The 24,444-nt window shown below is 45.2% G+C and overlaps 1 protein-coding gene across 21 annotated transcripts in view; it reads right to left on the bottom strand.

Moving 5' to 3' along the window:
• UNC80 (unc-80 homolog, NALCN channel complex subunit) overlaps window positions 1–24,444 on the bottom strand; it is a 3,486,058-nt gene that overhangs the window by 2,817,343 nt on the left and 644,271 nt on the right. For all 21 annotated transcript variants that reach the window (XM_069615884.1, XM_069615886.1, XM_069615890.1 and 18 more), the window contains exon 10: window positions 2,619–2,835. In XM_069615884.1, coding sequence (XP_069471985.1) covers window positions 2,619–2,835 — 217 coding nt within the window. The remainder of the gene's footprint in view (window positions 1–2,618; window positions 2,836–24,444) is intronic.

Genomic DNA, 24,444 nt, shown 5'->3' with positions numbered 1-24,444 from the left:
AGCAATTGGAAGCCCCTTGAGAAATTGAACAGGATTTTATCAAAGCTTCCATTATTGAGAGAAACAAAGAAATCCCACTGAGTGAATCATGAGATGGGGAACAGTGATGAATCAAACGGTGGCCCTTCATATGTAGCACATGTTTATCACTGGTACTAAGGTATTGTATACATTTAATTTCTGTGATGGGAAATATAAGCAACAAAACAAACTTTCTAAACTCTATCTTGTAATGGAAATTCAAGAAATATTTATCAAATATTACTCTAACCTCTGAAATGTTGGACTAGTGCTTCATTTTCAGGGGGTCTTGTGAGCCGCATGGATTCCATCCCTGTTAAACTATCTTTGGATTTTTGCAATGGATTTCCTCTGTAGCCCCAGGCCTGCCTTAGAATTTGGCCATGGCAAGGTAATCTTTTGGCAGGGCTGTACATTTATGTTTCCATTAAGAGAAGAGCTAAAATCAACCCCCATGGTCTCTGTCGTCCTTTTCAAAATGTCATTGTAGGCCAGTTCATTATCCAGTGGAGATACAATTGAAAGAATCAGATTATTGCAGTTAGATTAATCACGGACATGTTCCTCTACATAGGGCTTATTAAGTCTGGAAGAAATGGAACATGCTATGGATCCCGCCACACTCAGTCATTTTGTTTTCGAGCATTTCATGTGAAATTCTCCTGCAGCAACAACAGATCTCACTAATAATATGACTAGAGATGAGAACTCTGTTTGAAGTTATGGTGGGGAATTTGCTTCTCTGGCTCAAACATGTTAACAAAGAATTGGGCCAACTCTGAACGGTTGATATTATCCTGCATTTTTATTTTTGTTGAATATTCAACTGCAATATCACAGAGACCTTTGGCCATTACATGAACGATTTAGATGATTACAAAGAATAAGACACTCAAACTCTGACCAATAGCAAAATGAACTGAGAACATTATGTTCTAATATTTTCTAGGGGGAGACTCCAAGGGATCCACTGGATTGGGTATACAGCACAGTCTTCCAGATAATAAGAAAGAAATAACCTGATAGAAGCCTTTTTGTTGTAACTTCCCCTGATTGGTGGGGTGATTCTGGGTGTGATTCTATAGCTGAGACTGAAGTAGATGGTCTACTTCTTCACAATCTACTTCTTTCAATCTAGTTCTTTCCCAAACAGCCCACATTTTGACTTTCTTTACCCCATGCTAGATTACAATTTGAACTGCAGCTCTGCATCTTTTGGGTGTTTCTTAATCCAATAGAGTTTTGATTCACCATCATGCTTCTGATGCATGCTATGATTCAAAATATGTTCCTATTCAATTGTTTTGATTTTTTTTCATGTTCTGGATCCTTCTTGTAATCTTCCTTCTGTTTTGATTGGGGCAGAATTTCACTACCATACAACTTAACTCTATGAACGCGAGCATTAAGTTTGACTTCATGAGCAATGGGCACAAGACAGCGCACTCATTTATAATTGAACACACAAACACTTAAAAACACAAAGGGACTTACAACGTGACCTTACATTTATAATCTATGTTACATTTAAAGAAGGGTTGTTTTCAATATTACACAAATTCACGAAACAGACTAATTCAAAAGTTGGTGACCTTTCCAACTGGGGTTTTTACTATATTCAGACTAGATCCGAACCAATATGTATAATTTATAAAAATGTCCTTTGGGTGTTGAGGATGGTGTTGGTTCAGACAGAAAGGTGTGACCGTGTGCTGAAATTCTCTGCATCACTCAAGACTACTTTGTGAGAAATACAGTCGACATTGAATTTTACTAATTAAAGCCCAGGATAACCTAGGAGTTATCAGGTCAACTATAAACAATATATTTGTAGTTTCCATAACAAATATTTTGGGCTGGTGTTCGAACTCTGTGCAATACTGTTTCAAAAAAGACTTAGAGCTTCCTACAGCCTAGGCTGATCTGTGGGTCTCTAACTCAAAACATATCGCCTATTAAGTCTACACAGTACCTTAAAGTAAACAAAGGAAATGTGATGAACTAAAACGAAACCACGGGCAAACTTTGACCCATAAAAGCTACTAATGAGTATTTTTTAAGAGATTTCAGGGTCAAATAGCTTTTATATTCACCCTCTGCTCCCCCACACCCATATAAATTATGTGATTCAAAAAGTGGGAACCAGGTAGCACAGTACCCAGCATTAATGTACTCACAGTGTTATGATCAACACTAGACAGTGGCAGGGACTACTGCCTCAACACACGCAGGACATTAAAAAACAAAATTTAACAAAATGCAATGACAAATCAAACAAACCTGTACATAACACAAACAACTTAGTAAGGTACAATGAAGAAACATTAAAAATGAAGCACATATGACTGCTCCTAATAGAAAATATGCACATCTTTGCATGCATTATTTAGGGGGGAATATGTTTACATTAATAGATCCTGAAATGTACTTTTAACTCAGTACTGTGAACATAGTAATATATTTCAATGCATGCATTAAATTACACTGCTTCCACACAGACCATTAAGTGCTGAAGACACTCAATCAAACGGTAACGCATGAGCCAACAATGCTTTAACACCTGCAATATCATGTATTATACCATATATATGAATCACCTAGTATAGCAGTCTGCCATCCTCCTCTTTCAATGGCACGCTTGTCCTCTCCAAGCCCAGAAAAGCTACCAAACGAGAAGGTACTACGGGTTGGTGAGACATCCAAGTGATCTTCATGGACAAGGAAGGGCACCCCCATTCGACGCTGCCGCTTCTTGCCACCATGGTGGTACGGGATGGAACCCTTGCGCTCTCGCTCCTCTTTACGGCTTTTGAACTGGAGGATGAGAGAGCAAAAACAGAAAAAAACAAAAGTTACTAAAGCCAAGAAGCAACACTGAAAGGAAGCGAGTTGGAGTGGGGATTGAGGATTAGGTGCAGGACAATAATATGCTCATGTAGAAGAATGTATTTAGCTATAAAATAGATAAAAGTACAGAACAAAAGGGTATAGAAAATCTGAGACAGGGGACATAAATCCCACATTTCAGTGAGAGAAAAGGAATGCAGCTGGGCTGGCAAGTTCACACGAGGTACAAGGAGATCTGTTGAGAAAGATGAGTAAAGGTTGGTTAAAAGTAGATAAAGAGAGCCAGATAAATGAGAAACAAGGTTGAGTATCTGCTATTTTGCACTAGCGACTGAGTTTTTGAAAACCACATACAAATTCAATGTATTAGATTATTTCAGCTGCAGTGTGTATCAATGGTTCAAATGGAAAACAACAAAACTGCTGGTGAAATTGCATATATACTTTTGCATTCTTGTGTCTGTCAGTGTACTTAATGGAGGTTGTCACTTGTAAATAAATATCTGGTTTCTAGCAGAATTGCAACTATTCAACCGTATGTAGCCATGATTAACTCAGCTCCTACTTCATGAATGAAAGTTACTGGAATTAAATCTGCTGATCCTGGGGTTTTGACAGAGTATGGGTCTAATATTAGGAATCCATGTATATGGACAATCACTTAATGAAATATGCTACCATCTCATCAAGAAGACGAATCGGAGATGTGGTCATTTGTGCTGGGTAACTGTTAGGTGATACCTGTTGTACATATCATTGTACATATAAATTAACATGTAACATAGTTCACTGGTTGTTTCCTTTCAAATCATTGTTTACTTTCTTCTGGTTTGTTATTACTTGTTTCTCAGCTGCACAATAATGTTTACTCTGTCTCCTAGGATATGGTTCTGTATTCTACATTCCAAGCCCAACTATAAATATGTACCCTTCCTCAACACTTAAGGACAGTTGCTGGGGCTCTTGGGAAGGAGGGCCTCCATTCATGTATACTAATAAACTTGATGGAAATCCTACCTGCATCTGAGTGTCAGTGAGTATCCTACAGATGTTGGTGATGAGCTGTAGAACCACTGGAGGCCCTCCTGCATTTCTGTATCTTCTTCGTGATGTCCTGCTGGTACCAGATTGCGGCTGCAAGTGCTGCGAATTGAAGGCTTCAATGTCATAGGTGGCATATTCCGGATTGCGGCACGTCTGTAGGGAACTCTCTCCCCCTTGCTGCCTCAAGAGAAGGGGCTCTCCCGGTCACATTTTGGCTCGATTGGAACTGCATCCGCAGCTCTGTTTGCCTCGTTGCTTGCTCTGACTCGCTGTGAAATCTGGAGCATGCCCTACACCAGATTGCTGGCCTTTGCACCAGTTCCCTGTTTTGTTTGAGAGTACGTGCTTCAGATACAGGCTTTGGTGACGTTTAAGAACAGGACCCTTGGTGCTGTGACGTTACATGTTTCAGAGGGCATGGAATGTGAATGAGGATTACTGGCTCTCCTCTTCTATGTTACATTGTTCTTTCAGTTCATTTTAACTTTTTCTGGTTTCTGTTCCTTCGTTTTAGTGAGATTGTCCAGCAAATACATGTGAGAGCACTGCTGCAGCCCCTGGAGCATCCACTGGTAGTGGACTTTCTTAAAGGTGACCATTTTTGTTTTTTTAAAATTTATTAACACTAAATAACTACTGTGACTATTTTACTGTTAGTGTACTTTGGAGTTTACAACTTCTAAGTGATAATGAGTAGCCTACCGCCACAGTTCCTATCGAATCCTGAAGAGTCAGCAGTCAAGTGGACCACCTGGAAAGATATTTCCAGGACTTCGTCATGGCAATACATGCACCACATTTTGGTATAGAGCGTTGTAAAGCTCTACTTATGCACTGCCTAGGTTTTAAAGGCAGACTCATATTTAAGAGTTTACCAGATCTTCCAGTCACTGCATCGAGGGCAGGTGAAGGGGAAGACATATTTAGTACCTATGAAACTATCTTAAACAAAATGGATATCCACTTTGAGAAGATTAGCATCATATTACATCGTTATCATTTTAGCACCATAGACCAGGGTAATGAGGAATCTATTGAGTACTTTGTAACTGCTCTCAGGGAGCTTGCCAATAGATGTAATTTTGGTTAAAACTATAACGAGAGGATTAGAGACCAATTCATGTTAAAGGTGAAAGAAAACAAAATAAAAGAAGAAATCTGGGCCATGGGAGATCCCACCTTAGATGAGGTCTTGGATTTAGTGAAGAGGATCAAAGACATGTTAGTATGTGTGAAAGAACTAAAGAAAGACAAAAAGGAACAGTCAGTGCAGTTGATCCACAAAAGCACAGGAAACCACCTCCCACTGTAAAAAAGAAAAGTGGAAATACTTTTATATCTACCCAAAAACATGATGGGCAAGGGGAAAACAGAATTCGCAATTTAAAGTTCACTTCTTCTGTGTATTGTCAAGAGTCGCTTTTGTCCTGGTCATGGCACAACATGCAAAAAGTGCGGGAGGAGAGGATACTTCTCCAGGTGTTGTCAGGGGCGTTAAAGAGATCACAAATTTGAGAGAATGTGATAATGTAGAAGACACAATCTCAGAAGATGTGAATTATGGCAATTGTTGGTCTGTGTGTGAGGTGGGGCCTAAAAAGGAGGTGGAAAAGAAACTCATGGCGTAATATCTGTTAATGGTGTAGACGTGCAGATGTTCATTAACTCGAGTTCTGATTATTTATTTGATTTATTTATGTTATTGGGCATTTGTAAGGTGCTTATTCATCAAGAAATTGTGTTTCAATGCACCCATAGGGCAAAGGGAATGGAGAAAGGGAAAGCAAGACCATGGAATAAGATAACAGTGATGAGCAAAATACAAAAGCGGTCCCACTAGGCCTTGTGAGCATTCGGAGCGTGCAAGTGCAGAGAGTGAGAAGGGACATGGGATTGGGTAAGTGCTAGAGGTTCCACAGAGGAGTGGGGGGGAGTGCAAGAGAGCCAGTTGCATGGGAACAGGTACGTGCCAGGTAGTAACCACTTGGTGGAAGAGGGGTCACCAGTCACTACAATAAGTGCAGGCCTGTAAGACATAACAGGCCAGTTGGTGCCCGAAGGCAAGTGCAGGGGAACGGTGGATGCTGTGGGCGATTGGACGGAAGGCCAGGACTCAGAAGGCCATATAAGGGCCCAGGCCACCAATCACAGCGACTATTATACCATTATTAACAGAGAGACATGGCAGGCGACGTTTTTGAACACCAGCGTAATGCCTCCCAACATAAGGGTGAGTGCATATGGTGGTGTACAAATTGGAAAGATTGGTTGTTTCATGGCCAAATTAGAATGGCGTGATAGACAAACAAGATCAAAGGTTTATGTGTCAGAAAAAGGGGGATGCTTGTTAGGATGATACCAACAATCCGAGATGAACATTGCGATTGACCCCAAAGTCCCTGGAAGCATAGCAACTGTATCAAGAGTGGAAGGTAATAAGCCAGAGGATAAGTGGCACGAGGTCTTCAGGAAAAAATAAGATGTCTACAAGGGTTTGGACATAAGACAAATTTGAAGGGAGGAATGATCCCCATGGTTTACAAACTCAGGTGTGTGCATCTAGCATTGCATGAGGAAGTATCAAATGAAATTAAGAGGCTGATAACTGATGATATCATTGAACCTGTGGAAGACTCTAAGTTGTGTTTTCCAGTGGTGGTTTTTGTGTGTGCACCTTAGAGCATTGAACAAATGTGTGGTGGTTGATAGATTTCCACTACTGAACATTGGGGAGTTACTTGGTGTTATTGCTGGGGCCAAGATATTTACCACCCTGGATCTTGCTTCGGCATACAACCAAGTAGTCCTGCATCTAGAATCTCATGATCTTACAACGTTTAACATGCATGATGGAACATTCAGGTTCAAAAGAAAGCCCTTCGGGTTAATTTCAGCTCCTGCATTTTTCCAAAGGGTCATGAGGGCTATTTTGGAAGAGATTGACAGTATAATGTTCTAACAAGGTGACATTTTGGTCACAGGTGTGAATGAGAAGGTTTATGATATTAAACTGGATATGGTTTTACAGAGATTATGTGTGGTAGGGCTCATGCTACAAAACAACAAGTGCAAGTTTGAGAAGCTGATCTGGGTCTCCAACCAGTAGATCGTGAGCCACTAGTAGCTCACCTGAGGGGTCGCAGTAGCTCCTCATATCAGACACCAACATTAGCACTATGTTTATTTTGGTGTCTTCTGTCCCTGGGCCTATTCCCCTACCACCTCCCTCTCCTCTTCGTGGAAAGCAAACAGTCAATAGCTATGTGTGCGGTGAGAGAAGTGTCTGCATCTGGGTTTCAAGGGTTCGGAGCAATGTCCCAACAAGGGATCAACTATCAATAATAAACGTAATGGGAAATGTGTGGTGTGGCCATTGTCACCAAGAGTTGCAAATGATGGCTGATTAAAAGGGGTGCATAAATCGGCATGCTGCGTGAAATAAAGCTTGGTGCTGTTATCGTTTTAGTCTCACTGTGTCTTGGTAGATTTATTTTGGTTAGCATTACTTTGCATGCTTGTAATTGTAGGCTTTCAATCGAAATGGGAAAAATTAAGCTAGAGCTTTAATCTTATTTTGCTCAGCATATATGTGTAGACAAAAGACAATCCGTGTGAGTCCCAGTTTACAATAAAAAAGGTACATGTTACTGTTACTGCTTATGGTAAAAATGAATTATTTCTTTTATTTGAAGAGTTTTCTGTTTTAAGGCAGTAGTACCCCAATTGTATTAAATGCTAAGATTGAATGTGCTGTTATATGACGGAAACTACCGCTATGTGTGTCCCAATACAGGCGTTCAAACGATAATGGCAATTTTACGTTTAAGTAAATGGGGGAAACTACTAGCTTCTTGCATTTATACAACTAAACAGGAATGTAAAATGACATGTGTTATTAATGCCAGGACTAAAAAACATGATTTGAGAGTTCCGCTTCAACCTATGTTTTCCGAAACAAAAGTATGAATTAAGTAATTAGCACAGTACAAAAGAGGGTGGTGAATACAGGGTTAGAACGTCGAAGAGAGCCATGGGGTGGGAGAACAATTAATAGGGTTCATCACCTTTGGCTATGCACACAAACTATAAGATCTACAGTAATCTGTGGGGAACCTGTAAGCATATGTTCAAATTCTGGCAGGGGATTTTCAACTATTCAATATTGGGTTGAAATGGTGCAATTTATGACCACTGTTTTTGCTAAATAAAACTGGACAAAACACCATTCAATTTACAAGTAATTCTCTAACACATGGAAAATTCCAATAGATGCCTGGTAACCAACAGTACTCTGGATTTGCCAGCACTGCCACTGTAAAACACATGTTGATGCCATAGCAAACAATGTCATAATTGTTTATGTTTTTGAATTTATATAGCTTATATAAATGGCTTAAGGGTGCTGAACATAGAAACAACTGAATGACGCAAAAAACATAAAGGTAGCTGGAAGATCATAGTAGTGAGTTCAGAAGAAGGCCATGTCATTTGAAGGCAAGATCAAAATTTAGGAAAAGAGAACAGTTTTTAACCCTTTTCTAAAAACCTCAGTAGATGCGGTGACCCTCAACGGAGGAATGAGGGAGTTCCATGTCTGGGGAGCTGCAGAGACAAAAGCGGCATCCCTGGACTTCTTGGTCTTAAAACGGGGAACCTTAAGAAGATTCGACTCGTCGGATCTGAGGGTTTTTATGTTCTTGTTGGGGATGATCATTTCTTTCAGATAAGTGGGCATAATTCCATGAACACATTTATGTGTAATGAGAAGTAACCTGAAAGAGATCCTAGCCTGAACAGGAAGCCAATGCAGACTTCTACATGCTTCCGACACGTGGTCCCTTTTCGCAAGATGTTTAACAACTCTTACAGCTCCGTTTTGTTTGACCTGGAGACAATGAAACTCTGATAGGGGTAAGCCTACCAGAAGGCTACAACAATAATCTATTTTGGAGCCTATGATGGCCCTTGCCAGAATTTCTGAGTTTTTTTCAGATACAAAAGGTCTGAGACAGCGGAACAATTTAATGAAGTAGGATGCCGAAGAGATTAGGCTATTAACCTGGGCTTTCATATTCTGGTTTTTATCTAAATAGATGCCAAGGGTTTTTACTTTACTCATAACGTCAATTTTAAAGTTGTCTATAGTAAAATTCTTATAGCTAGGTCCCAACTTCTCGAGTTTGGTCTCTGACCCAACTAATAGAAGCTCAGGTTTAAAGCTGTTGATGGCTAAACCAAAGCCACCATCCAATGCAGAATATTTTGATACATTTCGTTAATGAGCATTTCATCCTCCATATTGGATCCAAGGATGGGGGAAACACACTGAGTGTCATCTGCACAGTTTGCGAATATGATCCCTTCCTTTTCCAACATCTGGAGAAAAGGGATCATAAAGATCTTATAGAAGCAGGGCGACACACAGGCTCCCTGTGGGATGCCATACATAAGTGTGGTAGGTTTTGCTTTTGCACTGTCACTAGCCACTCTGACTTGCCTCCCCTCCAAAAAGGAGATGATCCAATCTACGGCTGCTTGGGAGAAATTAGCGTTATTCTTTAACCTGGTGGACAAGATGGAATGATCCACCAGGTCAAATACTGCTGACAAGTCAAGAATCATGAGAAGCAATATGTGACCCCCATCCATCCTGTGAAATAGGTGAGACTTAAGAGCCAACAGAGCAGTCTCGTTCCATGGTTCATACGGAAATCCGACTGGTAGTCATGATAGATATGATTCTGCTCCAGAAAGATAGAAATCTGGTTGTATGCTACTCTGTCCAAATTCTTCAACAGGAAGGTGGTATTTGTGACAGGTCTATAATTCGATGCATTCTGAGGACAAAGATTTTTAAAAAATGTATGTGATGCTGGAGATCTCAATATGTCTGAGAGAGCTGTACATGCAAGCCAGACAGGGGCCATTGATCATACACCACAATGAACTGCATGATTTCTGCAGATAGAGGCAGCAATCCTGTGAACTATTCTCTCTGATACTGTCTCCTTCATAAATGGCAGATGGGTGGCAGGTCCCCACCCATTATGAATAAGTGACCCCTCGCTACAACCATACTTTCTTTGCAGGAAATGTTAATATAACGATTCATATGTTGTCTGGTTGGGTTGTTATATGACTTGTGCATGTTTCAAGTCATTTCTATAACACTGAATGCAATTTTAGCCCTGTGAGTTACACTTTTTTGCATATAACCTGATCACATGGTTTACAAATGTTCATTTTTTCAATCTTACCAATTATTTTGACATAAAAACATTTAAGAGTAGTCAACAAAGCAGGCGTTGGCTTACCTTTCCTTGGCTGAATTCTGTGACCTGGAATGTGAGCAATTTGCATGAATTGTGGATTTGCTAAACTGGCAGTGCAGTTTATTTTTTGGCAAAGCAGAACGTGGTATATGCTGATTTTTTAAAAACAGTATAACACCTTTCACTGAAATACTCCTCTGATTGTTTTTGCAGATGCAGCCCCAAAAGAAACAAATAAACTTGTCTTGTTGAAAACCTGGGTGCAGATGCACCATCCAACAAAAGGCTGTAAAGATGTACCATTTCCATCCAGAGTGGGAAACCAATTTTTTTCTTCCAGCATAAAACGAAATGGGCATCTTTAATCTACGGTGCTAAAGTAACAGTGGGGGGAAAAAAAGAGTATGGTTGAGAGGGAGGGATTTTGCAATAATATATTCACATTATGAAAATAATTTTCCCAAAGGAAGCTGTCTGCAATCCTAAAATGTAGGTTAAGTAATAGCTGCAAAGGCTGTTGCATCCTTCAAAGTTGCCAATTATTTGGTGAAAAACAAATATAGTTTTACAGATGGTGCAATTGTGAAGGGTGCAGTGACTCCTGTGACTGAGTATGTTGAAAAAGATTTTTAAAACTGTACTGCATTTGTCTGCTTTGTTAGGTGCAAGCAATTTGGCAAGAAGGATATCTGCACTATCAGCCATGTGATTTCTATTTTTGGGAATCTGACTTTTTCAGGCATGAACTTCCTGAAATCAAAATTTGTATCCCGTCTGACAGCATCTGAGTGCTGTTGCTGTTTCAAGCTACGCACCAAATCAATGAGCACTGGTGGATAGCACGCAGTGTCAGCGGTGAGAATGTTTTGATTGGTTTCCTACATTATGATATGCTTGGCAATGTTTAGGAGATAGCTACTAATAATAAATAATGAAATAAAGATGTTTTTGAAGTGATTAATATTGGGGTGAATGTATATGTTAATCCTTTTTTTAAATCTCTGTACAAATTTCCATGCTTGTGAATATCTTCACCCCAGTAGCTCCTATCTATAGGCCATTAACTACAAGTAGCTCTTGCTAAGGTAAAGGTTGGAGATCATTGATCTAGGACATAAACTCACAGGTCATGGCATATCTCCAAAAGAAAGGTTGGTGGATTCCATTCAGGAATTGGAACCTCCAAAAGATAAACACGGGTGCTTTCATTCCTAGGAGTAGTTGAGTACTATTCCAAATTTGTGAGAAATGTTTTGGATTGTTGTGTGCACATCAGGGCTTGTGTAAGAAGGATGCTGTATTTGAGTGGACAGAAGTTTGTCAGCAAGAATTTAAGGATGTCAAGGAGAAGATTTCTAAAGCTCCCATACTGAGGTGTTTGTTATGACTGATGCCAGTGGCACAGGACTGGGAGCAGTAATATTACAGAAGTAAAGAGGACTAGAAAGGATAATAGCCTTCACATCAAGGGTTTTACAAGGAGCAGAGTCTCGATAGTCTGTATTTGAAAAGGAGGCATTGTGTGTCTCTTGTAGACGGTGAAGAAGTTTCAAACATTCACATGGGGCAGGAAATTCATGGGATCAAGAGGCCATAAGCCTTTAGTTTCGATTTCCAGGAGGAGTGGAACATGGGTCACTTTCTTGCAGGGGCATGATTTCTGTGGGCAGTTTGTCCGGGTTAAGGAGAATGTCATTTCAGATTATCTCTCAAGGAATGGAAGTCTATATGTAGAGGTTATGGAGGAAAGAATTGAGTCTGCACATTAGGTTTTTTTGGTCTGTTAGGAGGCCATAACAAAAGAGTAATTGGAGACTGCAAGTATAGTAGATACTGAGTTGGGTAAGAGAAGTGCATTATCCACCCTGAAGCTGAGATATGAAGATGGTGGGGTTCAACTGCCGTGGTTCGAGTTATATTACCTGGATGCTCAGGCACAGTTCCTGGCTAGATGGTTGTCGGATGAAGGGACATTGGATACCTCACTGATTTATGGTGCTATAGGACAGATTGTCCTTAAGAAGGCTTTGTGGATCACGGATAACTGCCTCCCGTGTAAGATATGTATGCTAGAACTGGGGAGAAGAGTATGGAATAGGATAAGTAGGATCCTCGGTTTAAAGAATGCATCCTCCCCAAACATGCCCTTGTTGACTAGCTTGTGCCAGGATAAATGTGATTTGTCCCTATTTAGAAAATGGGAGGGGATGGGCCAATGCCTTTTAAAACAAGGAATGTTCAGGGATTTTTCTAAAATGGCTGATGAATATTGACTACATAAAGGCCAATTCTTCGCTTACATGAAGCTTACTAGCTTTGCCAAGGTACAGTGGTCTGTACCTTGGCAAAGAACACAAACGTGATCCAATACTGACCACGTTATACGACTTGGAATATGGGTGGAAACCCGTTCATAGCAGAGCTTGACAGTGAGTGTGAGTGTACGTGTCTCAAGCATTAATGCTGCATGGGAGTCTGATCTGGAGTACGAGTTTGATGAGAAGCAGTGGGACACTGCACTAATATCTACTAAATAGCTGTCTAGGAACGTTCGCTTTCGACTTCTGCAGCTAAATGTGCTCCTGTATAAAGTTGCACACTTTAATAAGCAAGCGTCCACAGGATGCCTGTGGTGCGGTGGCAAGCCTACAGACTTCCTGCATATGTTTTGACTCTGTCCAAAGGTGCGTACCTTCTGGCTCAAAATCCAGCAGGCACTGGAGGAGGCGGGAGTAAGTAGATACAAGTGGACCTCCATGGAATGTTTACTGGGCATATACACCCCAACCAGATAAGGCCAGACATGTGGTTAAACATATGGATTTAGCCTGTATACTAGCTAAATGAAGGATTGCTAAGTCTTGGAGGGACGGTGCAGTCCCTAGATATTCTGTATGGTGGAGGAACTTACTGAAGTGGTCCACGGCTGAAAAAGGAAATGGTACAGGGCCGTACAGAAAGGTATGAACGAGTTTACCATGAACCCGGAAGCATGGAGGGTTCTCCTTCAAGCATTGTTCCGTCACTCTGATGAGTGGCCCCCTTGAGATGGTTGTGGTTGCTTTGATGCGCCTTTGATACTCTGCCACTGGATATCTCGGACAAGCCTTATATGTTTTGGGTTTTATATGGTGTAGAGCCCCTCGAAATGTGCCGCCCTGTATCACCTGCCTATTATTTACTTACTTGTTGTATTTGCTTTCGAACACGTTACCGGAGTAGAATGTTTTTGATGTCACTTCTACCCTGCTGTTTGCTCTGTTGTTTTTGTGTTATGTTGTATTTGTTTATAATTCTGTGTACGTTATTTCAATGTGCTGGTTTTAAAACCTTGATAAAAAGATTTCAAAATAAAAAATATGGGATACCTTACTCATCATACTCGTATTTCTGGTGCTAGTATCTGGTTAGATTCACACGCTCTGCATAGTCTGACATCTAGTGGAAGTCGCAGAGTATTATAAGATTTGTTTTCGAAACTCGAAAAATGATACGTTACTAGTCCCCTTTCCTTCAAACTGCATGGGTGTCCCCTCCAAGGGATGTGAGACGGAACCTTTTTCACCAGAAAAAACCTTCTTCCCCTTTAAATTTAGATGCACGCGGGGGTGCGGCCCTGGGAGCATGCGCTGCCCTGACTCCGCCCTCTGGCACCACACCTCAGTCCCCATTGACGCGTCGACAATAGAGTTAACATTGCCTAATGACACCAGTATTTTTACGGGGGAGGATGGTGGGACGCATTGGAGGAAAGGGACCAAAGGACTAAGAGTACATTAGTCACTACGTTGAGTAACTTATAATTACTCTTACATCCCGTCCCCTTTCCTCCATACTGCATGGGCGATTACAACTGAATGTAGCCCTAGGGTGGCGAGGAGACCCTTCTTAAGCAAATAGGTTCCTGAGAACCGCCTGTCCGAAAGCTGCATCAGATCTAGAGCCGGCATCCAAACAGTAATGCTTGCAGAAAGCTGAGGGAGTGGCCCAAGTGGCAGAGCTGCTTATGACTTGCCAAGGGACCTGGCGCTGGAATGCGATGGCCGTTGTCTTGGCCCTGACTGCGTGGGCGTTCATGTTCGCCGGAAGCGGCTTGTGCTGGCCCTCGAATGCTTCTGTGATGGCCAAGACCATCCAGCGGGATATGGAGGCCTTGGAGGCCTGATAGCCTGGTCTTGCACCGCCGAAAGTAACAAACAGGGCGTCTGATTTGCGGAATCCCTTGGTCCTGTCAAGGTAGAATTTCAGGACACGCCTGACATCCAGGCAGTGCAGCACTCTCTGTGCCTTGTCCTTAGGATCGGCAAAAAACGTAGGAAGGACTATTTCCTCATTAAAATGGAAAGCAGACGGCACCTAAGGCAGAAATGCTGGGTGTGTACACAGGACTACCTTGAAAGGTAGTATATGATTCTGAGGCGACCAGCGCCTGAATTTTGCTGACTCTGCGAGCCGAGGTGAGGCCGACTAGTAAGGCCATCTTAATGGTGACCAGCCTGATTGTAAAGACTTGAGGGGGGTGTCTGTACTTCTGCTCTCTATATGGTAGAGGAGAGGCATAGAGGACCCCAGCCAAGATTCTCTATTATTGGTACGTGGTCGAGCAATCAAGGCCTAGCTTCTCAGGAGGTGATGCAGGCTAGTTCTTAAGTATAGTGTAGTCCCCAAGCCCTCACAAAGGAATGTCCACACACTGTATTACTGAAAACACAGTCTTTATATAATTAATATTCAAAGGTATGTACACTATCACAGTAACCCACTTTGTACTCAGAATTCAACAATGGCAAATATTTACAATTCTAAAGTGGTACCACCAATATTATCAGACCTCATTAAAGTGCATCAAATATACTGTTAAAATGTCACACAGATCAATAAAAAGGAAACCAGCAACAGAGATAGGAAGGAAAGCAAGATGGTTGAAACAATAGGCAGATTTCTGTCCCCTACCACTATACACAGTTCTGTGTGGAGATCCCCCCACCTGGGCAACCTGTAAAATAAAGATATATAGCACAAGCCCAGTCCAGATATTGATCAATAGTCTTATTCTCTCCTATAATGGTTCTACCCCCCCAATGCCCCAATGTACCTGGTGGAGCAGAGTTCTTCGAAGAAGCGTCGATGGATCCTTCTTGAGTGACTCCCTTTAAAGCAGGAGCCAGGGATCATCGAGAGGCATCGAAGAAGATGAACTTGGTGTTGACGGCGTTGATGAGAAGTTCGAGGGTGCCGAGGCCACGGCGTCGATCCAGGCAGTACTCATCGGCGACATCCTGCGATGATGAGGTGTGTGGGGAACCTCGGCGATTGATTGTTCAGGACCGCAAAGAGTTTCTGAACAACTGTGGCCCAGCAAAGGCGTCGGGTCGTCGAAGTCTTTGTGGCCTTCAGGTGGCGGCAAACCCACCGGCGGATTCTCATCGGCGCGTCGGCGGTCTTGACTTTCTCTGGCAGGATAAATCGGTCGTCGCTGCGGACAAGGGTGTTCTTCGATTTCAACTGTCTTAGGCAAAGGAGCGGGCGGCTCCGGTCGTTGGCGGCACGGCATCAAGCGGTCCCCTCTTCTGGGCCAACACGACTTCGACGGGCCTCCAGCGGTTACACAAACCTGCGAACCCTGGTCGACGGCAATGGACTTCGACGGCGGCGAAGTCCGGGTGCTTCACTTCGATCTCCTCGGCAGTCCCGTCTCCGGTCGGCAGCCTTTCGAGGGTCTGACTTCCAGGGAGCTTCGGCGAAGTTCAGCAGTGCTCGATGGTCCCTCGGAGCACGGGAAGAGGTGCCTTACCGGGTCCTCTCTCAGATCAGATTTCAACAAATTCGGCAGCTTTCAGATCAGGTCGAAGCAAATGCAACAGCAAGTCTTCTTCTTCCAGCTGGGCGTTGAGGATCAGCAGTTCCAGTTACTCTTCAAGTGTAGACACAGCTTCTGAACAATTTCCAGTGGTGAGAGGTCCCCAGATACACTATTCTGTCTCTCATCCACACTGCTGGGTCTCATTCAGCAGCCAATCATACAGAAGGGAATTCATGCAGTCAGTCAGCCAATCAGGCACACAGTGCATTCAGGCTATCCTCCTCCCTCTCAGACACTCACAACAAGGAATGTGGATTGGGAAAAGTACCCAGCCATTCAACACTACACACTGCATTCAGGCCAGTTTCGGGCAGGGCTGTCTCTGTCTTTGTCTCTCATACCAGAAACCAGACAGCCACAACAAGAGGTGCATATTGGTCACACACTCCATTCACCCAGGTCCCACCCACAGGGTGTACCCACAACATACAGTCACTGGGAAGGCTCCAGCCAGTCTGGACTGGACTTCACAACAACACCATGTATGGAACTTCCACTCAAGAGCCAGTCAGGGGGAAGGAACAGAGTCAGGGCTTCCCAGGACTTTGGGAAAACAAGGTAACAGGCAATAGAAAGCAAGAGGCCACAGGGGCCATCTTGATTTCTATCAGGAATCAACTGATTCCAATGGCAGGGCCTCCCAAAATGGAGGATACTCAGAGCACCTGTCAAATGCAGCATGGAGCTGTAACCAGCCCATACCCTGCACTGTGGGCCACCCACAGGTGCCCAAAAACATACACTAGGGGCACAAGGTTGTTCCCCCACCCATGGGTGTCATAAGGGTATCCCATGGGTCCGTACACCAAACCAAACACAGGAAGAGCTGCACTGCCAGGAGTCCCACATGGACTCCTGGGCAGAAAACAATACAGAACACAATGAAAAAGGACTACAGGACAAGGACAGGGAGGCCCTGTCCCTCCAATGCATTTCCAGCATCACACTGATGCCCGCGGAGGCCATTGGCTCAAACGGTTTGTGCGCCAGGGCGCCCAAGACTATGTTCAGGTCCCACACGGGTTGTGGCCTCTTGATGGGCGGGTATAGCCTTGCGAACCCTGTGAAATGTTTCTTGACAATCAGATTGGAGGAGGAGAAGACCCCCTCCTCCGAGTTCCTGTAAGCCCCGATGGCCGCGAGGTAAGTGCAGCAGGTGTCCACCTGCACGCCAGAGTGGGCAAGGTGCGCCAAGAAGGAGAGCACATCGTCCAAAGTACATGCCAGTGGGTTGATTTCCTTGGAGACTGCCCAGTGGCAGAACCTGGTCCATTTGCTTTTATACTGGGCACTGGTAGCCTTGCTACTTGCGTCCGGTCTGATTTCCAGATTAGCCTGTGAGAGGCTGAGGTGCCTTAGCGTTACCTGCTCAGGAACCACGCTGTGAGGGCTAGTTTCTGTGGCGCGGGGTGGATGACCCTGCCCCCCTGCTGCGCCAGAAGATGTGCTGTGCCCGTCGGAAGGTGAATCGGATGCATCTCAGAGAGGCTGAGCAGCTCCGAGAACCATGGCCTGGCCGGCCACCAGCGAGCTATTAGAATGATGTTGAGCTGGCGAGACTCCTTGATCTTGAGAACTGAGGGCACTTCTTGTTGTGCCAGGTGGCAAAGAGATCAACCTGGGGGAGACCCCATTTGTTGAAGATCTCCTGAATAACAAGGTTGTTTATCTGCCACTCGTAATTGTCTGCTCCCAACCTGCTAAGCGTGTCCGCCTCCAGGTTGGACTCCCCAGGGAGGTGGACTGCCGTGAGGTAGATGTCGTTTTCCAGGGCCCACTCCCACATGCTGATTGCCAGTCTGGACAGTGGAGGGGATCTGGTGCCTCCCTGCTTGTTGACATTGTACATGCTGGTCGAGTTGTCTGTCTGGAACAACCTTGCCCCTGAGAAGTGGAAGGAATGCTCTGAGCACTAGCCAGATGACGTTCAGCTCCAACCAAATGATGTGGTATCCCTGCTCCTGTCGAGTCCAGGTGCCGTGTACCGAGAGATCGTCCAGGGTGGCTCCCCAGCCCTCGAGTGAGGAGTCTGTGGTGATGGTTACCTGCGGGGTGGGAGGCCGTAAATTCTTGCCCGTCCGTAGGTTGCAGTCCCTGGACCACCATGCTAGGTCCGGGTGGAGCGATGGAGGAACGTTGATCATCTTGGATTGAGAGCCCCGCTCCTGGTTCCATGAAGCTGCAAAGTGCAGCTGAATCCTCCTCATCCTCAGTCTCGTGTGTGGGACGGCCAATAGGACTGTCGCCAAGAGACCCAGGAGATGCTGTTACCACCAGGCCGAGGTTACCTCTCTGCTGAGGAAGTGAGTGGTGGCCCTCCTGATGGCCGAGATCTTGTCCTCCAACGGAAATAACTTCTCGGAGCACGTGTCCCAGATGAGGCCCAAGAATGTCAGAGTCTGTGTGGGCTGCAACTGCGACTTCTTGAGATTGGGCAAAAAGCCCAGATCATGCAGTGTGTTCATAAGGACTTGGGAAGAGTGGTGAACCGCTTCCGGAGATTTAGCCCTGTCGAGCCAGTCGTCGAGGTATGGGTAGATGTGGAGGCCCTGCGCTCTGAGGAGGGCAGCCAAAGTATTCATGAGTCTGGTAAAGACCGTGGGGGCCGAGTTGACACCAAAGGAAAGGACCTTGTATTGGAAATGGTAGCCCATGATCCTGAACCATAGGAAAGAACAATGGGGCTGCCAAATCGGGACGTGTAAGTATGCGTCCTTCAGATCCAGGGAGCACATCCAGTCTCCCTTGCACAATGTCTCTGCTATAAAAGCTGGCGTAACCATCTTGAATTTTTGTAGAGGTAATGAGAGGTTGAGGGTGGAAAGGTCCAGCACAACTCTCAGGCCCACCTAGTTCTTTTTCTGAATGGGGAAAATTCTGGAGTAAAAGCTCAAGCCTCGCTGGGAGGCTGGGACTTCCTCCACGGCCTAGCTATCTACGAGCGACAGGATCTCCGCCAGAAGAGTTGCTGTCCCAACTTGAGGGAGTGGAGGGGAGGAGGGAGGAGAGGCTGGGATGGGTAGACGGTACCCCGTGGATACTATGGAGAGGATCCAGGTGTCCGCGAAATTCTGGCGCCAGAAATGTGCATGGAGAGCAAACCTGCCCCCCACTTGGACATGTGGACCCGGAGGGGCGTGTCATTCCTTCTTTCCCTCAGAGGCTGTTGCGGAGGATGAGGACTGGAAAAAGCCCGTACTCCCCCCACACCCCTTTTAGTTGCTTGTGCTGTTTTGGAGTCAGCGAGCGGGCCGGCTGCATGGACCTCCGTTCCTGGAAGCCGCGGAACCCTCCGTACGTACATCCCTTGTCGGAGCGCTGCTGCGACTGGGTGTACGATTTGGGCGTGGTCTTTGTCAAGATGGATAAAGACTTGGCCGTTTGCAAGCTGTTTTTCTTTTTGTCCAGCTCCTTGTCCGGGTTGCATTGGAAGAGGTCCCCACCCCTCGAACGGCAGGTCTAATATGCGTTCCAGGACATCCGGGTTGAATTTCGTTGCACAGAGCCAGGCTGTCCTTCTCATGTGTGTGGCGATACAGATGGCACGGCCAAAGGTGTCAATATGGGCCACGGTGGACTGCATGAGGACCTGCGCCACCAGCTTGGCCTCGGCCAGTTCCGCCTTGAAACGTGATTGGCTCTGCATAGGGAGTTCTGGGAGGAAGTCAGCAATTTCCTGCTATAACCTGTGGTTATAGGCAGCCAGCATGGCATCGGCGTTGGCCTGACGAAGATGCAAGGATGCGTTGGAATACAGCTGCTTCCCGTAAGCCTCCAAGATCTTCTCCTCCTTGCCTAGCAGCGTCGCAGAGGAGGAGGCTGAGGACGACTGAGACTTGGAGTATAGTGATGCCGCATCGATCACCGAGGAGTGTGGCTGAGGATGGGCCGATAGCAAGAGTGTATCTCCATCCATCTTCCTGTACTTGGCGTCCAGGCATCGACTGACCGGCTTTGCAGAGTGGGGCTTGAGCCAACGCTTTTTGGCCAGGGAGACTACATCGGTCTGCAGTGGAATTCCCATTTTGACAGAGGGGCATTGCGTGAGGACTTCAGCAAGGACCCCCTCTACTGGTTGCTCGACCTCAGGTTGAGGCAGGCCCAGGTACTCCGCCAGCCCTGCAAGACGTTCGTGGAAGGCCCTGGCTGACGAGGGCATGTCAGGGTCCTCCTCCTCATCCGTGTCCTGTGGGTCAGGAGGATCCTGCGTCTGTGGCGGAGTAGCGGAAGCCAGCAGCTGGTGTACCGGGATCTGAGCCGGAGGCTGGGAAGGAGGCTGATACGGAACTGCCTGAGGAATCGGCTGGGGGGGCCAGAGGCAGTGGCTGCGCAGGAGCTGGGGCGCCGGCAGAGAAGCCTGAGGTGCTGGAAGCATCAGAGGGAGCACGTCCCTGATGGCATCCCTAAGGATAACCCCCACCTGAGGGGACTTCATGAGCCCGAAGAACCTCTCAAATAACCTGTCTTTCACAGGCCGGAGGAGTGGTAGGGGATATAGATGGGGCAGCGGGAGGCTGCTGGAACCGCTGCATACCCTGCCCATACGGGCGTAGCGGGAACCTGACTTGGTTGAGGCCAGTCCCACATTGACACTTGTTCCTCGCCGAACTCCTGGAATGGCGTTGGATGGGTGCTGATATCTGGCACGGCGGGCATTTTGTCGAGCTGCCTGCCACGTGCCTGCGTCGTGTTGCTCGGTTTACTGGGCCCAGCCTCCTCTTGAGTGTGGATCGCGAGGCCTACCCTGCTCCTCGGGCCTAGACCGGGTAGGTGTGACACCCTCGGCCCGGGGCCGGTAGAACTACATTTAGGCACCCCCCTGGACGTATTGCCGGTACAAGGGTGGAACCCTTCGGGTGACAACCCAGTACAAGAACATTCCGGTCCCTCAACACTGTCACTGAAGGATCTGAGTATCCCTTGGCTTGTAGGCCGGTAGCTGGAGCAGCCTAGGTGCACGTGCTGGTACGAGCACCTTAGCGGTCCCGGCGGTGTGTGATGGAAAATAGAGGCCCTGAGATGAGGCAGGGATGTGCAGACAGCATCTCAGAGTGAACAGAAGGGCAAAGCAAGCCCGAGAAGTGCCAATGGAGGTACGGGCACCACGAAGTGGAGGTCAGCGGAGTGCCTGGCAGCGTGCTGGGCTCAGTAGAAAAGTGAGGGATTAAGGCAGGCGGAGCAGCTCGAGGCACAGTAATGGAGTGCAGGAGTGCTTCCAATCCGTTTTAGCTCGTCGTCATTCTGAAGTGAGGGACTTCCAGGTGCCAGGTGAGTTATCCAAAAAGAAATATTTATTTAGATAAAAGAATGAAGCCCTCCTGCTGCAGATGATTCTAAACATCTGGAGAGTTGGGCATATATATATACAGCACATTGGAACGGACATATATATATACAGGACAGTGGAACCTTACGAAGAATCCATATCTCCCAGGAGACTACCAACATGGTTGTTAAAATTTGTTACATACATCGCAACAACAGCAAGATGCACTTTTAAATCTGGTATGAGAGCACAACATGCTTATGCATACAGTTGGTGTTAGAACCAACATATGTTTAATTATCATGATGTTTATGCCCATTTATGGTAAAGGCACCATAACAAGTTTACTAATATCAGTTACAAAACCTAAGTTACATCTCATGCAACTGTCATTACTGACCATATAAGGTAAAGGTACTTTTACCTTAATGTTATGATAACCACTATTATATTACTTAAGTTACTTAATATACAAAACAAAGGGGGTTCTGGGAGTCTCTATACCCCCCTTTGATTTGCATATTAAGTAACTTTGGGTCTCACCCTAAGTTACCAGGGGAATCCAGACGTGGACCCCTTGCTCACTGTTCTTAGGAGAGGCACAGCTCCACCTCACTGATGAGGCACAACTAGGCCGAAACACGTGTCTGGGGTTGCTGTTGGTACTCTTGTTCAGAGAAAATTGCTTAGCATTTCGGTGTTGGACTGCCCCTGGGCAGGACAAAGACTGATATGCAGGGATTTTTTTCCTTTGTGAAAGGGATAGTGAGCAAAAGACTTGGTTGAGACTCTTCCAGGGGCCATCCACCCAAGAACAGGTCAATGGGCTGTGTTCGTGCTGGTAGAGAGACTCCCAGACCCCCCTTTGATTAGCATGTTCTATTTGAATCATGTCTTGTCATCAGAGCCATTATACGGTTCGGTCCGTTCTGTGCGCTTTACAAATTCAAAAATACAAAAACAGATACATATGCCATGTATTAAATGGGCAACTGGCCTAAGCATGAAGGATTAGTGCAAATGTTTAAAAAAGAATCGGGCAAATCATGAATGTAAAAAATAAACAGAAAAGGAGCTAAAACACAGTCCTGCCTCAGGCCTTGCTGCATTCTAATCCATCTGGAGTAGTGAACATAATGGTCCAAACTTATATTAATCATTGTGTCTGAGTGCAGTGCTATCAAAATATTCTGGAGGTGAGCAGAGAACCCCTCCCAAAGCTTTGCCTTATCAACACAGTCAAAAGCCTGTGAGAGATCTAGAAATGCAAGGTAGAGTGGCCTCCCAGTCAGCTTCACCTGTGCTGCCAAGAGTTGTAAGGCAAAGCAATTTTGTGACATGCCTATGTTTTTCTTAAACCTTCCCTGGAAACTGTCCACTGCCCCCACATCAGTCGACCAAGCTTGTAAATCTCTCAGGATGAGACCGGACAAGACTTTACTCGCCGCAACCAGGAGTCATATCGGCCTGTAGCTCATTGGGTCAATTCTACTGCTCTTTTTTAAAATTAAAACAATCAGGGCTTGTTTCGAAGTTTCAGGTACTGCTTGGGTTACCAAGATGTCCCTAAATAGCTGTAACAACACAACCGCACATAGTTCTAGGTTCACTTTGAACGTGGCGTTTGACAGCCCACCAGGGCCCAGGGCACGTTAGGACTTGCACTTTACCACAAGCTCCAAAACTGTCTCATAGCCAGATTGACTTGCCAAGGCTGGTTTGTTTGGCTCCGATCGTACAGCTTGGACAGAACCCAGCCACCGTACTAATTCAGGAAGTTATTAACCCAGAAAGATTCCTGGATAGGCTGGGCCTGCAACAAGGCCTGAACACCTAGTTTCTTTTTTTACTAGGGCCCAGAAGGGGCTGAAATCTTTGCTAGAAAGAGATCTAATCATGTTTCCAGAATCCCTTGGTAGCATTTCCACTTTGTGGTTCCTTAGCCAATTCTTATATGCTTGTTTCAAACACCTGATCTCTGGGCCACAGTCGAAACTTCTAATACTAGGAGTTCTAATTGCATACCTTAGAGATGTCTTTTTTGCCTGAACTACTGGATCAAACACGTGGTCTCTCATGGACCCAGACCTATGAGATACTAAATCCCTGCAACTATTCAACCAGTTTAAAAAGCCCTAGATAATAATAATAATAATAATAATTAGGCTTTTATATAGCGCTACAAACCCTCAGGTATCTGAGCGCTGCTTATTATTACCCACGGTGTGTGGTGCTCATTTATCGACCTCGGAAGGATGAAAGGCTGAGTTTGGCCCCGCCGGGATTCGAACCTGCGTTAACAGGCTCTGCACGGGTGTCAAAGCGGGCGCTCTACTCGCTGTGCCACTTGACCGGCTAGATGGTTTGCATAAAGTGTTCTGATTGGAACAGAGAAGTATTATAAACATGAAGTTCAGCTTTGACCAAGCCGTTGAGGTTAAACCTCAACGATGGCCACCATGTCAAAGAACTATTGTTACCAATTACCTCAAGTCTCAGATCGGGCCTTTGCACAACTAACTCCTGCTTAACGATGTGCAGGTCCAGACATCCAATACAATGGTCACTTTTCTCTGATGCACCCACAGACAAGGCTTCTCAGGAGTTGAAAATGTAATCTAGGTTTGATTGCCCATATCCATTGTGTCATGTAAACTTGGGCGGATTATCCCCTGAATTACTATGTTTGTCTACGCTGCCCTGTACCTGGTTATTTCTTTCAACGCTGCTTTCCACTTGTATAACATCTTGGTCCACTGTGGTGCCTACGCTCTGTATCTGTTTACAGTATGACCCCTAGGTTGGTATCTGTTAAAATCAGATACGGGAAACACTTTCCTTGCCTTTGTCTAGTCCGTTAAGAGTCTTACGTGCCCCAGTATGTCGATTCCACTTTCACCCTTTTACGGAGTACAACAATCTCTTTGGCACGCCTAACTCATGACTCTGCTGTATGACAGTTGTTAGAAGTAATCTGCTGGTACCGATCCCAAGCGTTTTCTGTAATCCATGGAGACTCCTTATCATAATCCAGTACACCCTTTATTCTGATCAATGCGTGTTTCCCAGTATATTTTCTTGCCTTTACTTTCTCTGTGTCTCTTTTTTACAGCCAGCTACTGGCCCTGTAG

Source organism: Ambystoma mexicanum, chromosome 9, assembly GCF_040938575.1.
Source record: "Ambystoma mexicanum isolate Mex_15411 chromosome 9, UKY_AmexF1_1, whole genome shotgun sequence".
NCBI lineage: Eukaryota > Metazoa > Chordata > Amphibia > Caudata > Ambystomatidae > Ambystoma > Ambystoma mexicanum.
This window is presented reverse-complemented; position numbering and strand designations above follow the sequence as displayed.